The sequence below is a fragment of the Carassius gibelio genome, chromosome A14 (genome assembly GCF_023724105.1).
Source record: "Carassius gibelio isolate Cgi1373 ecotype wild population from Czech Republic chromosome A14, carGib1.2-hapl.c, whole genome shotgun sequence".
Classification (NCBI taxonomy): domain Eukaryota; kingdom Metazoa; phylum Chordata; class Actinopteri; order Cypriniformes; family Cyprinidae; genus Carassius; species Carassius gibelio.
In genome coordinates this window covers 9,286,033-9,303,935 of record NC_068384.1, presented here as the reverse complement: position 1 = coordinate 9,303,935, position 17,903 = coordinate 9,286,033, and the positions used below count along the sequence as shown (strand labels likewise).

General features: G+C 37.6%; 1 protein-coding gene across 4 annotated transcripts in view; it reads right to left on the bottom strand.

The window, feature by feature from the left end:
* LOC128027449 (protocadherin-1) overlaps positions 1 to 17,903 on the bottom strand; it is a 142,866-nt gene that overhangs the window by 41,909 nt on the left and 83,054 nt on the right. For all 4 annotated transcript variants that reach the window (XM_052615069.1, XM_052615068.1, XM_052615071.1 and 1 more), the window contains exon 4: positions 8,586 to 8,805. In XM_052615069.1, coding sequence (XP_052471029.1) covers positions 8,586 to 8,805 — 220 coding nt within the window. The remainder of the gene's footprint in view (positions 1 to 8,585; positions 8,806 to 17,903) is intronic.

Sequence of the window (17,903 nt, the reverse complement as noted above, 5' to 3'; positions counted from 1 at the left end):
TTTATTTATTGCCTCTAACTCACACAACTGATAATGCTAACACTGCTAAGATGTGCAGTGAAAATGAACAAATCAATATTAGAAGACTTTTAAGTTTAAACTAAAAATAAAATAAAAATAAAATAAAATGAAAAGTTTAAAATCTAAACTCCGTAACCAAGAGGGCACTCAGTATTTTGGGAAGTTTGTGTGCATTGGGAAACATTTTTCAAATAAAGCAAGGGTAACACTCATTTTACATATAGCACACAATGAAAATTACATGAATATGACAGTGGTCAAATGCATAAAGCACAGCATAATTTGTAATCACAAGTTTAAAGCTTATTCAATTCATACAGACCGACCGTCACACAGAGAACACGCGATCATGCTGAATACACACGCACACATCACAAGATCTCCCATCTAGACTTTTAAGTTTAAGTTTGCAAGGTTTGTGAAATTAAATGTTCATTATTCATTAAAAGATGTGTTTAAATTATATAAATGTGTATTTGCTTAATGCTGACCGCAAACAAGAAAATCTTATATTTGCCTTTCTATTACTAATAATATAAAAAAAAAAAAAAAAACATTATAATAGCTTTTGTATTAATTCCTTTGTTTAACCGTTCTATCTGATTATTAGACAGACTTCTATTCATAACAGAACTGTTAACAACAACAGTAAACAAGAGGGAGAATGTGAGCCCTGTGTGATCAGTGGCTGCCCTTCTCAGTGATTTTTAAATTAAAGTCAGGTGCGCCGTCAAAATAAAAGTCCTCGAACACATCGGCCAAGCAGAAAAACTTATATCAGCTGATATATCGCCCTTTTTTTATTATTTTGTCCAAATAAATTAAATATTAATAATAATAATAATAATAATAATAATAATAATAATAATAATAATAATAATAATAATAATAATAATAATAATTAACTAACTAACAAACTAACTAAATAGTAAATACTGGTAATCGCACAGAAATTATACACTTCATTTTTAAAATAAACCTAAACTTACATAAATTCAAACACACTGCTGTGTAATGGACCAGCATTTAATGTTCATAATTGATAATATCCTGCCCTACTCCTGCAGTCTTGATGGGCTGTTTTTTAGTAGAAAGCTTTGAGAGTGTCTCTTGCGAACACACTAACAATCTTGTCTGCATGCATTGTTAGCAGTGAGAGCGGGCATTGCTACAGCGGCTGTAAGGAGAGAAAGAGAGCAAGGCTCTGTGGGGGAGATCACCCACTTTCCCTATGCACAAGCCTTTCATCTAGCAGCTATTGCAAAGCAGCACAGCTAATTAAGAAGAACTAAGGAATGTCCAAAACACACACACACACACACACACACACACACACACTTTTTCTTCCTCATGGGGGCTGGAGGATAAATTCAGTACGGAAACAAGTGCTCAGCATTACTTAAAAAAATCTAAGGATAGCTCTGTGTGTGTGTGTGATAGAGAGACCCAGCTGTGGTCCACTGCTGCTCACTTTATTATATAATTTGTGGAGGCATTAGATCTACTTCCATAGTCCACTGGGCTTTCACAAGCTTTCCCACAATTCCAATTAAGTTGTGAGTGTGTACATTATGTATGTGCCAGTATATGTTTCTGCCTCCGAGTACAGAAAATCAAAAGGTAACTGTGACTCCATTTCTCATAATTGCAACTTTATATTAACATGTGACTTCATATCTGGCAATTGTGATTCTTCTCTTATAATTGTGATTCTTCTTCTCTCTTCATCTCTCAAAATGTGACTCAAAATGATCGTCTCAAAATTACTTTATCTCACAACTGCATTTTTTTTCTTCTGCTAATTGTAACTTCATATAAAAAAAAAAGTGATTATCTTTCACAACTGCATTTTTAATGCAATTTTACTGTATATTTGCGACTTTATGTCAGAATTGCAATTTATTTCTCCTAATGTGACTTCATATCTCAAAATGGGACTTTATTTCTCATAATTGTGCCCTGATATCAAATAATTGTTATTCAGTACCTCCAAATGTGAGTTTTTTTTTTCTGTTTCTATGTTTAAAATGCAGACAGGAAATAGTATTACCCTAGTATAAAACAACAGAAGTCAAAAGAAAGGGCCCATCATGACAGAAACAGCTGCATATGTATATGTGTGTTCTCCGCTGGCGTTGAGCAGGACGAGACGACCCAGTGCCTGGATGCATTGTGGTTGCTCATTTTAGTGAAGACTCCAAGCTGCTCCACAAGCGCCTGTCAGAGTGGAGTCATGACTGATAATCACAGTCACACACATCACGATGAAGGGTAAACTCTACAGAGAGAGAGAAAGCACCGAGGACGGGGTCAAGCGCAAAGAAAGAGAGTTTAAACAACAGATTTATGTCACTTTTTATTAAAGAAGAACGTCACGGTTGGAAAACTAGTGAGTGGGGACAGGAAGTAACAGAGACTGTGCATGTGGGAAACACTTCCAGAACATCCAAGAGCATCTGCTTTTGATTAACACACACCAGATGAAGCTATTTCAGTTCTTCTTTACTCTGTTTTCCCATCGGTCTTAAGGTTCAACACTCAGGGGGCGGTCAGCGGGTTAAACCTCCGATGAGACTGTCACAGGCCTTCCCGAGGGGAACGAGGAGACAGTGGTAACACTCAAGCATATTTCCTGACCGAACTGTGAATACTCTTCCTCCATGTCTATAACCTCCCCAGCCGCTCCCTTAACTCCTGCTCCAGGCTTTTAATGAGGGTTGCTATGGCAGCCTCTGTGTATTAACAAAGGCTGTTTAAGTGCTTCAAGAGAAAGTGGCAAGTTGCATATTTCTGTCATCATTAAATGAACTGATCGTGTTGTGAATCGTGGCACAAGAGTACACTAGACTGTCAGTGTTTAGTTATGCTGATTTTTTATTGGTTTGATGTGCTGGATTAAATAAATATGAGTGGAATTGTGGGCAGAGGGAGGAGTGATACAGAATATTTGATGTCTGCATGATCATTAAAGGAAAGCCGCATAAAGTCTGTAATTAAAGGATTTGCATGACAGACATAGTCATAAATGCATTACCCCAGTCTACACAAATCAAGCTTTGCATTTAAAATAAATGTTCTACACATTACTGCACATTTCTTTTTAAAGACTCTTGTTGAGACGTTGGCTGGAGATAAAAATTCCTGTCTCTCGGATCTTTTAAAATGGTTGCATTGCTGTGTAATTAATGTTTGCTCTCTGGACAAATTGTCAGCGGGATAAATGCTATCTTTGATTAGTTAGAAGCATTAAAACCAACTCAGATCTCTCCTTTTTATGTCTGTGCATGTACATGTGGTTCAGTGCATTAGAACGTCAAAACAATTTTCCTGTTTTCCGGCTCAAAGTAGTAGCCTGATTGATACGGGACAGATTGGATGCTGCCGTTATGGGGATGGCTTGTTTGCTCAGTTGAGACGAATGATTGCCTTCATTTCCCCTGATATGGGCGTGATGGCAGGAGAATGGCAGCCTATTTGCTCTCCTAAACGAGGGTGTAATGGACGCTTTGTGCGACGTTAGAGCGCTCTGCGGCTGCCTTTGAGAGGCTCTTGAGAAATGAACCCTGACAACTGCACAGATGTTCAAAAGGCCTTTCTTCTGTTTAGACGTGTAGACTGTTCGTTTGTTTTTTTGTTTGCTTGTTTTGAGGGAGCGATTACCAGTCGGCTACTATGAACACCAGGTCTATCTTTAGATATAGAGATAAGAGGGAGAAATCCAAATAGATCCATAACTGCTCATAAATACTCATGCACCATCTCGCTCACACAGGTGACATCAAACCACACGTCTGCCGTTCCCGGCTTTTACAGCATAATCACTTTCAGCTTTGAGCTCGTGTCATCTTTTTCATCTCTGCTCATTCCGTCAAATTATTCTCTAAAACAGTTCACCTTCATCCCCTGTTCGCTCCATTGTCTCTCCAGCTTTCACCCACTTTTCCCAGAGAAGACCCACAGACCCATCCATTTCTATTAGGCAGGGAAAATGAGCACATTAGGGAAGAGAAGGGGGTGTCGGGCGGAAATGCCCCCCCTTGGGACGCTGAGCTAGGATAATGGAATTACACTCCATTATCAGACGGAGATGAATCCATTTAGCTGGAGAGCAGCAAGCTACAGCGGAGAGATTGAGTAAGAGAGGGATGGAGAGAGGAAGAGAGTGAGTTCAGTCCAATGCTTAGCTAAACAACAACCACTGTGTTGGCTCCCTCTCTTACTCAATCAGCATAGCGCCAATTTGGTAAATCTGAGCTGTACGCAAACAGCGTATGCTCTTCTGTATCAGCCGCACTACAAGGACACGTTTTTTTTTTTTTTTTTTTTTTTTCGTGTATCTACGCTTTGGTTTGAAAGCAAACAATGCATTGGCACAGCGCGGAACATGCCATCTGAGTACTGCTCAGATTTGGCACTGATGGCAGGCTGTTCTGATGATGTTTTCATACTTTCCTGAACCTTAACACTGTTATTTATTTGGCTGGGACACTCTCACGCATACTGGTTTTCATCCAAAATAACTTAAATTGTGTTCCGAAGATGAACAAAGCTTTTACAGGTTTGGAATGACATGGGGGTAAGTGATTAATGGCAGAATTTCCATTTTTGGGTGGAGTAGCCCTTTAATAATAACAATGTTAAAATTAAACTAGCAAAAGCACAAAAAAATCACAATCCAGTCAAGTAATCTACTTGTTAATGTTTTAATGATGAAACTTTATATTAATGTAAATTTCCTCATGGGATATGAGCTATAAGTGGAACTAAAGTGATGTTTTGCTGTTTCAGGAGTAAGTCCGAGCCTATCAGAGAGCTGGTTAAGAACTTCATACAAACAAGACAATATATCAGCACAAAGTCAAAGCCTGGTTTATTGAATGGTTTATTTTTAGTTGTCTATGCACTATAAAGTGGAATTGCAGAAAACATTTCAACATGGAAAAAGTAATACACCGCTTCAAATTATTCATGCTCACATCGTCGTGAAGTGACACACCGAACCTAATTAAATTTGATGTGCACAGTTTTTTCAATGTTAAAATGCTTTTTTAATTTGCAGAGACAACTATAAGTAAGCCATTCGTGGGTTGATTTCCCCAAAGAGTGTAAACACTGTAGTTTAATGGCATTTTCACAAACATTGCTCTTTATCTGAGAAGTGCAGCATGTGGTGCCTCTCAACCAATGGTTTGAAATCAGGTCTACCCAGATAGAGGACGCATTTAGAAAATCTGATTTGGAAGAATTACTTCATTCACAAGGGCATTCTTCGTGAAGATTAGTATTATAATTTAATTATTATTGTTTTTTTTATTTACTTGTTTATGTATTTATATATTAATGTATTTCAAATAAATAAACAAATCAATAGAAAAAAATAAAATAAAATAAATAACATTAAAAATATATAATGTCTCTTTGGGGATATAATGCCATATTCCCATATTTAAAGTAATAAAGATACCATTTTCAAACATAAAGCCATATGACATACAATAATTAATTGTGAGACACTGTGGCTGTTAGATATTGATACCATTCAATGGTTTAGGGTCTGTCAGATTTGTATTTATATTATTAATTTGTTTGCAAAAAGATAACAATTATTCGGCAAGGATGTATTATATTGACAAAAAGTGACAGTAAAGACTTGTATAATATAACAAAAGTATCATCGTTTCCACAAAACATATTCTTGAGCACCAAATCAGCATATTAAAATGAGATCTGAAGGATCATGTGACACAGAAGACCCGAGTAATGGCAGCTTTAACATCAAAGGAATAAATTATATCATACAATATGATAAAGTTATTTTAAATCTTAACAACATTTCATAATTTCTGAGCCCAAACTTCTGTACAGTGATATAAAGTCACAAATGCGAGATAAGAAGAGCACTGCTGCCATGTTAACTACTACTTGAATGTTTCCAATACAGTACTTCCAATTTGAAGTAAATGCCAGTCATTTCTGTCTCTAGTGGCAGCAAATAGAACTGCAAACTGTTTGTTTGAGTCACTGACTAGGGTGAATTTGGAACAGAACTACTTGACCAATGGCAGATGGGGTCTGTTTGAAACTGGTTCACAATTATTTTCGCAAGTCTGTTTGGTGCCACTAGTAGCGCATAAATTACATGCTTCAACATTAAGGCAGCAGCTTTATTCCATGTACCATAAATACCTGATAGACATTAGTCCTTGTTTTGCACGTCCCCTCATTTCTTATGTTTTGACAGTATTCTTAAAAAAAGGTGCATGAGCCAAATTACAGGTTGCCATGCAGAACGCATAATGGTGCATTTGTGCCAAGTCAGTCGCCTCATTACCTTCATGCCTCACAGTATCATTCCACACTCACCATGCCCTCTTTCACACATTACATCCATGCATTATCCATAGTGGCTATATGAAGCAGAGCTCATTTGAAGATCGGAGCTGTATTTATAGACTAGCACTGCTGCGTTTCTCAGCTGCTGAAGTCATTTCGCTGGGACTATTTATTTTAAGATCTCCACTCTTTTATTAGCTCCATTGTATTTTTGCGACTCACGTACAGTAAAACTCTCCCCTAAGCTCCAGAGATGTCGACCCCAAGAAGCCGGAAGGAATTCATGAAGAAAACCACTATCGTCAGGGTCAACAGGCACAAGTGGAGTCTGTCTACAGTGATAACATACGCAAACACACGCCCATTTATATATATACACATCCTAAGGAAGTACTGGCGGGCAAATATGTTGAAAATTCTGACAAACGCCCCATTGCACCTGACCTCATTTCTGCATACACAGGACGTCATACTGTACTTCTCAGCGAGTGTGTGCGATCTCGTGGTTGGTGGCACCTGTCACAGGGTTCAGGGTGCAGCTGTGTGTGTACAGATGCCATAAGTGTGACCTGTCTGGGTGATCCTCCCTGCAGACACGTACACACAGTCCTGGAGCTGCAGTAAAAGCACTGATGTGGGAAGACAGCCATGACATTTAGGCCTTAGTCCACTTCACTTCCTCAGTCAAACTTATTTTCTTTTTCACTCAGAGACCTTCCTTCAGCTGATATCTTGGCTATTTCTTGGTTTGTTTCTCTTTCCATCCATTCTGACCTCTTTAACAATATATTCCAGGTTAAATACAAGCATTTGTGGCACACTATGGCATAATAAAATAAAATAAAATAAAATAAACATTGAGGTTTTAGCAAGCCACTTACAAAGGAAGTATTTTGGCACTATTTTAATTTACAGCAAAATGTAAAAACAATTTCTGTAAATACCTGTTTATTATTTGTGCTGTAATGATGTATTTTCATTTTAAGGTCATTTAAAGGTTTTATGTTTTCTGTGTCATGACAATGAATCTGTAAAATTGGATATGCATTATCAAAAGTTTGCAGTTGGTAAGATTGTTTAATGCTTTTGATATGCTCACCAAGGCTGCATTCATTTGATTAAAATTAAATGTATTTTAATATATATTTTAAAGGTGATGTATTCCTGAATGGCAAAGCAAATTTTCAGCAGCCAATACTTCAGTCTTCAATGTCACATGATCCTTCAGAAATCATTCTAATATGCTGATTCGGTGTGCAGAACACAGCTGTTTATTTATGCAAACCATTACATATTTTTGATGAATTAAAAGTAAAAAAAAACAAAAAAAAAAAAAATATATATATATATATATTATTTTAAATAGAAGTCTTTTTTAACAATGTAAAAGTTACTGTCAATTTTGATTAATTCAATGCATCCTGATTTGTAAGAAAAAATGAATCCTTTTAGTGTAGCAAGAAGGGAACGACAAGTCGAAACTGAATTTTTCTGGTAAATAACATTATGCCACAAGTGCTGTTTACTGAGCTCAGCTTGAACTGAACCCAGAATATTATATTGTATTTGCACACACATACACAGCACTAATGAATTCCAAGGTAATTGAAATTCTAAATGCTTTCACTGCCAGCCTGCCTTTTGGCTATGACTTCCACCCTCTCAGAGGCTGTTGCTGAGGGTTTCTGGCCTGTTTGGGAGCACCTTCACCCGGGCGGAAAGGAGAGGCGGCCTCCCTCGCTTCATGAGAAGTAGCTGCTCCCTAAAGCTACAGCGGAGGAGGATTATATCAGGTCTTCTTGGTGTGCTTGTGCTAATATGACTAGGTCATTTCAATATCTTGCCAGGAATTAATGGGGTTTTTGTATATGTAGATGCATGTTGACAAAGCTCACAACGTTTTAATGGAAAACATATTCAAATCGGTAGTTAATTTGTTTAAATTCTGACATTTAGGTCACATAAAAAATAAAAAAATAAAAACTTTTGCAATGCTTAAGAATTCAGATTGACTTTATTTTAGAAAAAAAAAAAAAAAAATTTGTTTAAAAGCAAAGTGAGTGTGTGATGAAGGGTGTACAAGTAAACTGCTCAGTGCAGCTCATTGCCAAACATTTGGTATATATATAAAAAAAAAGTCTTCAATATGTAGAAGGTCTAAACAGATTGTTCTGAAAGAGAGAAGAAGGAGGGACAATTAAGAGGGAGGGGGACACACCACCTCTTCTTACCGTTCTCAGGATGTTCCATCTCCCCGATGCTGCCGTCTGGGGTGGTGCGTTCATAGTGGTCTTCAGGCAGGGCGAGGGGCCCGATACGGGGTCCTGAAGAACTCTTACTACTGGGTGTCTCTGACTCTTCCAGACCACTGTCATAGTAACTGTGCTGAGAGGCATCCTGCAGATCTTGCGCCTGATTGGCTGTGGAGAAGGTCACTCGGCGATGCGGGAGCTGCGATTGGACAGAGACAGAGAGAGAGGTTAAAGGTCAGTATGCATGACTAATATATTAGTTAACCTTAGGGTTAGGAGTCAAACTCTCTACCCACTAGGCCACGACTTCCCAAATTTACACAATAATTTACATTGTTACAAAAAATATATGTTTCATATAAATGCAGTCCTTTTTCTCAACATTTTTATTCAACTAGAAAAAAAAAAAAAAAAAAAAAAAAAAACATCATAGTTTCCTCAAAGATATTAAGCAGAAAAAGTGTTTTTGACATTATAGAAATACAGACTTGGTGAGATTAAAATAATTCTTTCAAACTTTTCAACTGTAATATAGTATATGTTATATATCCCTAACTGAAATATTTCAAATTAATTAGCACTCAGCAGGCAGATGCTGCTTTCCATCCAAAGCAACATTCACTAATCACAGAGGCAACATTGATATACGTTCTAATCATAACATAAGTCATTACCAAGATCCACAGTCATTCACACTTGCACATACATCATTTCCCTTACATCTATCTATGTATGCATCACCTCGCAAGAGCAAATCCCTTGGCACATGCTGGCTATACATCCCAGAGTAGCACAAACAGAGACCTAAACACACACTCTCTCTCTCTCTCTCTCTCTCTCACTCACACACACACACACACACACCTAAGTCTCAGCGAGGAGTGTATTAAGCAAGTGTTAGCTAAATCCAGTGTGACTGCAGAATCCAGGTTTGATAAGGATGATAGAAGCCACAGCTCTCCCAAAGGAGAAGCCCACTTCACACCCCACTCCTCCCTCCAGCAGCACAGACGAGAGAATAGAACATTCCGTCAAGATGGAATAAGACAGCTCGCAAATTGGCATTTGGAGCTCGACGGAGACCCCTGTCAGCCACCCAGCTCTCCGAAGCACTTCCACCTTCCACATACCAATCACAAACCACAAACCTGCAGAGAGCAAGAAAGAGGGAGTGAGAAAGTAAAAACAAGTAGAACTCTACTCTTCCTCCCATGTTATCAATAATACAGAGATGTTCCTAAACCACATTTCTTTTTATTTTTCTGACTTTCAATCTCTCTCGCTCTCCTTCCTCGCGCCATGCTGCAGAGTTGCCACAGGGAAACACAATTACTTCATTCCTGCCTCCCTTCCCACTTCTCAGCCTCCTCTTCACCTCCACACATTTGGTTTGAGAGCTAAGCGATTTGTTTGTTTTGTTTATTTTTACAAGGTAAACATGTTTTTGTGCAGTACTCCGCTCTGAACACCCAAAGCTGCTCGTGCGGCATATAAATTGTTAAGAGCGAGAGGAGAAACTCCTAAAGTAACAAAGAAATAACTGACTGCACTTCTCTTATTCTCATGCTATCTGTTGGTGACAATGAAGTAAACCTGGAGAACACAAAGCATTTACCCAGACGGGTGAGATGACCTTGTGTCCAGCCTATAAGTGCCTCCATTGTTTAACTCTTTGTTGTCAGATCTAATAAACCTTGTGCAGAGGATGGATAATGACTGTACTGCTGTGAATGTGATGCTTTTATGTTTGCTGAAAGAAATAACTATTGTTCGACAGGGGGTCATTACTCTAGGTCTGCTTTTCTGTAGTTGCAATTTTCTAAAGTGCTGTAAATTCTATGAATTTGTAATTGCTGCACAGAGTTCAGTACAATTTCGAGCCAAAGCAGCTACTCCCGAGATGATTTTATGACCGTTTTACCTTCAAACAAATGGAATGACTCTTTTTAAAACACAGCTGACTGATAATCTGACTGAATCAGCACACTTTTGTACGCACACCTGTGACTACACATGAAATTGAGTCAAAAAAAAAGCACAGTTAAGCTAATTAACTAGTTATGTTCCTCAGTGAATAACTGTTGTGTGTAAATGTGACTGAGGAAAGCTATTATTATACACACTATCATATAATTGTTTTTGAAAAAGGTCTCTCATGCAAAAATAAAAACAGTAAAACTGAAATATTATTGCAAAAAAAAGTTTTCAATTTTAATATATTGTAATGGTAAAGCTGTGTTTTCATTTGCCATAACTCCATTAATCTTCAGTGTCACATGATCCTTCAGAAATCATTTTCTGATTTCTGATTCACTAAAATAAATATTGCTAATTACTTTCAATGTTGAAAACAACTGTGCGGCTCAATATTTTTGATGAAACTTGATAATTTTTTCAGTATTCTTTGATAAATGGAAAACATTTGTATTATATATGTAACACTATTGAATGTGCCTTTGCTGAATAACATTATTAATTTATTTTTAATTTACTTTAAAAAAAATACATACAGTATATAAATAATTATTATATCTGTAATGAAGTCAAAAATCAACAAAACAACAATTCAGCTGATTTTCAACTGAATATGTCTATGCTGCAACGTATCACACAGGATTTTAGTATAGCTGAATGGATATGTGCACCACACAAACAAGAAATATTCTTCCGTAAAGTCCATTAATGAGGACACATCACCTTTATTGCATCTGTGTTGCAGTTGCTAAATTTAATGAATGGAAAAGGAAGAGCTGGAGATAATTAGCCAAGCCTTAAGTGCATCTGATGTAATGGTAGATGGGCGTTAGTGGAGCTTTCCACTATCTCCATGCAAACAAAGGCTCAAGAGAGGCTTCAACACCTTCAGCTGCTGCCCTTTAACACTTTGGCCTGTCTTGTTTAACACATGGCTCATCTTCTCTGCTCCAGATAAAATAAAGATAAGCCACACAGTGCACGTTTGTGTAAAGCACAACACTTCTATTCAGAGAGGCGATTGGTTTTTGCTGAGGGATTCACTTTAGACCACTCGCCGTATCTGCTATGAGGCCGGCCATCCTCTAACGCTGATAAACAGAAGTGTGCAACGTCTCCAGTGGGTGCGTGTGGATGGATACACACACTCACACTGCTCTATTGTTCTCCCTGTTCAATAAGAGAGGACGTGAATAAAACCAGACGGGCAGCTCAGAGCTTATTGGATCCGTGCATTTGTATCTATGCTTCTGTGTTTCATTGTATTCTGTTCCTCATTAGTTTTCTCTGTCCATTAGGGATGATAAGACACTGGAGGGCTTCTTTATGAGACTATAATCCATCCTCTCGCACAAACACAGAGATGCAGAGATGATACAGTAGATGTGCTCCTATGATAATATGATTCCTGTATCTCATTCTCAAACTGAGGATCGAAAGAGAGAGTGGAACAGAATATAGAGAAGGTTTCGAGAGCAGAGAGAGAGAGACTGTGTGTGTGTGTAGAGAATTTCTTTCCCTATACTTTCTGTAAAAGCTGCTTTTGTTCCCCCTCTTGGTGTACTTCTACTATTTTAGCCCCCAGCTAAGACAGCACTCACTCACAAACAAAACGAGCGCCCATTATTAACCTCCCTCCCTCCCTCATTCTGGCGGTCTCACTCTCTCTCCCTCTGTTCCAAGTTAGAGGGCAGATGCCAGGGTTGAGTTATGTAAGGAATGGCAGCTATGCCTAAGGACGGGATTGGTTAACTGGGAAAAAGTACCTGCGGGACTCAAGTACCTGCCTCAGTCCTCAGACTGCAGAAAAGCTTTGAATCCTGTTAACAGCATCGGCGCGATGTGTGGAGCGAGAGAAGAGTGCAGGGAGACGAAAGTGGGAGTGATTTCGATAAATGAGGGATGGAGATGCCGAGGCGCCAGGCAAGCCAAATAGGAGGGAAGGAGTGGGATGAACAGATAAGATGAAGAATTAAGTATGAAAAGAGTGATTCATGTGATCAGGTGGGAATGGCACTCAACTGATTTTTTTTTTAAGTTAACGTGAAATCAAAACTCACCATATTTAATGTCTTAATTCATGTTTTTATTTAAGATATAATGGACTGTGTAATCTTTTTTCCTCCTTGACTTAATAATAATATTATATTATATATAAATATATTACAAAATGTCAAATAGAATAGAATAGAATATGCGACTAGTTTCTTTTCAGAAAGGCAGTATTGTGCTGTCAAAATGCGCTGATATTTATCCCTCCATCATTTCTAATCGAGTGAAGACTCATTTGCACTCTTGGAGGCTTTCAGCAGATACATCCTCCCCTGAGGAGCAGGAACACAACACTCTGCTCTCTATAGCTCCGCTGCACTCCATCTCTTCCTATTCACTGCCTCTTAATGCTACATTAGCATGTCGTATTCAGCTAGAAGCCAACGGCCCAGGTCTAAACTCTGCCTGTGGATTAGAGAGATGAGATGTGAGCAGACAGCAGCTGCCCCATCACCTGATTTAAGACTAACAACCTCTAACAGGCCCTCAAACAGACATGCTCGGCAAACACTTCGCAACGGAGCCAAGACACATTTCGGATGGTTCTGCTGTCTTAGTGATAAAGAGGCGGCCAGATTGTCATTTTTTCATGTAAAAATCTATACTAATTTGTAGAGAACTTCATTTTATCATGCCTTCAAATGCATGTTTTCTTCGCCGTCATGGATGGAGCCTATCTGTTTTGCAAAATAAATGAGCATTATGTAAATTTTCAATGGAAATGAAGTGTGACCTACTAAACATAACTCAAATGGAAAGGAGCGGTCAGGCTAGAGGAGGAGATGACTAAAAATTAATATAAACTATAAATATCAAACTATGCCTTGTTTTGTCCAAGAGTTTAAACACACACAATATACACCAATATTAATTTGTGTTATCATTTGGATTCTTTTCAGATGACCTGAGGAGCAGCTAAAAGCGACACAGAGTGACAGATCTGAAGGTTTGCCATGGCAACAAAGCTCTGTGATGGAAATACTACAGTACTGACTGAGGTAGAGTGCCGCTCGCATACACACACAGCCCCCCAAATCTCACTTCAACACAACAAATCAACTTTAAAAACCATCAAGAGTGTCTGTGAATATATTTTCAATTTACTGCCTCAGTGCACCAAACATATCAGCTCTCAAACTCTCAGATATCGCAGGAAACACAACGACAGCATGCCAATCACACACTTATCACCTCAGTTTAGATTACTCTGGAAGTTACAGTGTCAAGGGTATTTCCGATCAGTGAGTGCATGTGCGCGCACACACACACAGGATCTTGGGGACAATTGCGAACTGGTATTAAAACACCTGAGCTCTGCTACAATTGGTTCCTCCTAAAAATCAAATAGAAAATGTGCATTCCAATATATATGTATATATATATATATATATATATATATATATATATATATATATATATATATAGGCAGTTATATATATACATAATTAAATGGGGTCCGCACATGAATAAATAAATATTATATAAATACAACATAAAATTACTGAATATTGATCTGAAACTGAAATTGATGTCTTTTACATCATTACAAAAAGCTTCTATTTCCAATAAATGTTTTTTCTTTCTTTCGAATTATCACATAATTCTAAAAAAAACTTTCGAGCGGTGGTGTAGTCTAACCTGGTCTCATTGTTTTTGCGTAGGTATTAGTATGTAACTTTTAAAAAGAACAAAACAAATTTCTGTAAGTTTTGATTGATGCTGAAACATACAGTTAGGATTACAACATTCAAAATGTAAAATTGCTACCTATTTACAGCTAATATACATAAAATATTTACAAATATTTAATATCATTAAAAATTTTTATAATTTTGTTATAATTTTTTTTTCATTTTAGCTATTAGCGAAAAACATTAACCAGGTTATTATCTCAATCTACTTGTGAAGGCACACATTTCTTATTCAAATATAGATATTATACTTAGGCAAACACACCTCACCAGAAACACGGCATGTAACGCAATCTGTGATGAAGCAGACAAGAGCCAATGAACACTCGATTTTCCTGCCATAAATCCTGTCGTAAAGTTTTTTGAAGCAGCAACTTTTGAATTTGTAACAAGTGCGTCAGTGGCAACTACAGTCGATGCTCACTCAGGATGGAGATTTTGGTGTATTTTTTATGTATTTTATTTATTGGTTCCATTGTTATTTAATGGTTCCATTGTCCATCACAGCATGCTAGAGAAAATGCTTTTTGTGTCCCGCGTCAAACAAAGTAAATATTACATTATAAGTAATGATTAAACAATTGCAGAATTTTTTATTTTTTTTTATTTTAAAGTGTATCTTGTTTAGCGTATATTCTTCTAAACGAGTTGGCAGCAGATTTACAAAAAGTGTAATCTAGACAAATTATAATAAAAAATTATAATTTAGACTACACACTAGGTTCAATTTGAGTTAATTAAAAGGCATGCACTTCCCAAGAAGGGTGAGTTCTTAAGATGTTCAGATATATGTTTTTCCCTCAGATAAACTTCATAAAACAAACTCACAAAACCTAACACTTCCCTCTCTTTAAACAATACCACAGTGCAATGGCTCAATAGTTAATCTATTTTGATGTTTTTTGTGTTTGAAGGAATTGAGCAATTGCTACATTAGATGACTATTGGCCCTTTGAGGCTGTAATATAAACATTGAAATGACGAATGCGGAAGGCATATATAGATTTTAGTCAGATTTTGGCGATTCATCCCATGAAAACGATGCTGGCTGATGCATATTTACTGTTATATGTCACCTAAAATGGAAAAAACAATGTCTCTTCCTCAGTCTAAAACCCCTGACTAAGACTGGTCTGTTGGCTGGTTTTAGAGCATTTCGGGCCAATTATTCAACCCATGCTCCTTGGAAAAACATGCTTGTGGTGACATTTCTGCAAAATGACATTACTTTGCTTCTTGCATATTTTGTGACACTTTCAAAGTGAAATATTCAGTAAGTGGCATTAAAATCATGTTCAGTTCTACGTGAAACAGATGAAAATAAATCTGGCAATGTTTCATTATGTAGGTTGTTTTAGTGTATAGTAGCACTTTGAATATTAAATCTCTAGTGAGGGGCGCTAAAATGCTCTACCTCGTTAGAATATGATGCACCAACATACACTAAACCCTCCCCTAAACCTAAACATTAATTTTAACAAGCAAATGTGAGATAAAAATGCATTTGCTGAAGCAGCCATAGGATTTTAAGTGTCTGAGCTATCAAGAGCTTCACAAGCAACCCTGCTTAGGCTGGTCAGAAACGTTTCTACCAACATGGTGACCCTTCAGTCTTCAGTAATTCATTCATTTTCTTTCTGAATCACTATCATTCCTTAGCTCATCTCTTCATCTGATGAAAAAAGAGGGAAATAAGGATTGAAGAAGAGTGAAAAAGACAGAGACAAAGTGATGAGCAGCAGTCAGTCACTGTGTCTCTTTGAAGGACATCGATTGAGTCATCTATTCCCAGCGGTATATACAGCCCTCAGTATTTTCAGACAGGTTCTGTGTGGATATGTATGTGTGTGTGTTTGTACGTGTAAATGATTTTTATCACTGGAGGGGGAGGGACGATAGAGTCTTGAAGGAAGGATATCAATCGCGGAGTCACAGAGAAAACGCAAATAAAAAAAAACACTCAACCAAACGAAAGGCCTGTGACTAGCATTAGCGTGTTTAACAACAGAATAGCCAAATTCGGCCAGTATTACAAGTGAATTTGGTATGAAGTCTGGATAAACAGAAAAAAAAAAAATAAATAAAATGTGTGGAAACATTTTAGATAAAAATTTTGCAAAAAATAAATAAAGTTGCATCATGTGGGAGTACTTGTCAGTGCCCTCCAACAATGGCTACAGATGCTGCTGATAGCGCTCTATTTGTATTAAACACCAAAAATGACTGTAATTTATGGTTTTGCAATAGTAACACTGAGTAGAATCTGTTGGTTAACCATGGTAACATCTTACTAAATGATGAACAATAGGTCTAAATTGTTCATTAGTGCTTAAATGCTTTGTTCTAATCACAATGACCTCATGTGCGAATCGTAAGTGATTTTCGCTTTAGCTAGTTAGACTCGGTGGCTTCACCTTCACAGTGGCCACTGCTGTGTTAATGTGTATGACTTTCACAGAAAGCGTCATAGACCTGGGAGGCAGGTCACTTCCTCTGGTGCTCCTGTTTTCATCTCCCCACGGTGCTCTCATTCCCTGATTCCCTCTCTGCTTCCATTTTTCCTTCCCTCTTTTCGAGCAGGACATTAATCAGGTGGAAGGTGGACACTCTTAGTATCTCTCTCTCTCTCTCTCTTGCTCTACACACTCAAACTACAATATAACCTCTTATTCCTCTAAAAGAAATCAGGAGGTCATTTTAGAGAGAGAGAGAGAGAGTGTGTGTGTGTGTTGGTAAGTGTTTGTAAAAGAGCTGAGTGGCGGTCTCTGTTAGCTAGACATCCTGCTATCAGATAGCTGCTGGCAATACACAGATAAAACCAGATTAACTCTCTCTCCTTTCTCTCCCTCTCCCTCTCTCTCACACACACAGTGTGAGATCTAAAGCTAAATGACTGCTATTCGATATATGGTCTAATAGATGGAAGCATGAATGGATAATAGTTCAAATGGATATTCCCACCATTCACTAATCTTGAGGTTTGTCATATTCACATACTGAAATCGTGAGAATAAACCACTCTAAACATCATGTTACATCCAAGGGTAAGTTAAAGGCAAACTTAACCTAACACAGGTGTGCTTGAAGTTAATCTTAAAACTTCAGATTTAACTTTAGTTAGTTACTACACAGTGACAATCAAAGTCAAATTACTTTTGAATGTATGCCATTGGCAATACGCTCAAGCAGACCACAACACTGATGCTAGGAGTTTCATGGTTTAATGGTTGAATTAGACTAAACACAGACCTCATGTCAGGAAATGGGCTACAGGATGGTTGAGCAGATGCAGGTGAACATCCATAATTGCTTCTGTGGCCTCTACTGCAATGAGGCAATAGGCTTCAGGCAGTTTTGTAAAGGGCCATGTGTGTGTGTTCTGCTGCTGATGCCTGTAAATCAGTGGAACGACTTTATGGGCATCGCAAAAGACATTGGCAGGTCTTCAGCATCCACTTGTTATGGGAACTATGCACTCGCTGGGACATTCACGGGATGTTGTGAAATTCAAAGCCGAAAAAAAAATATCAAGGAAAAAACTGATGGGATATGAATTAAATGTACTGTCATTTTAATATAT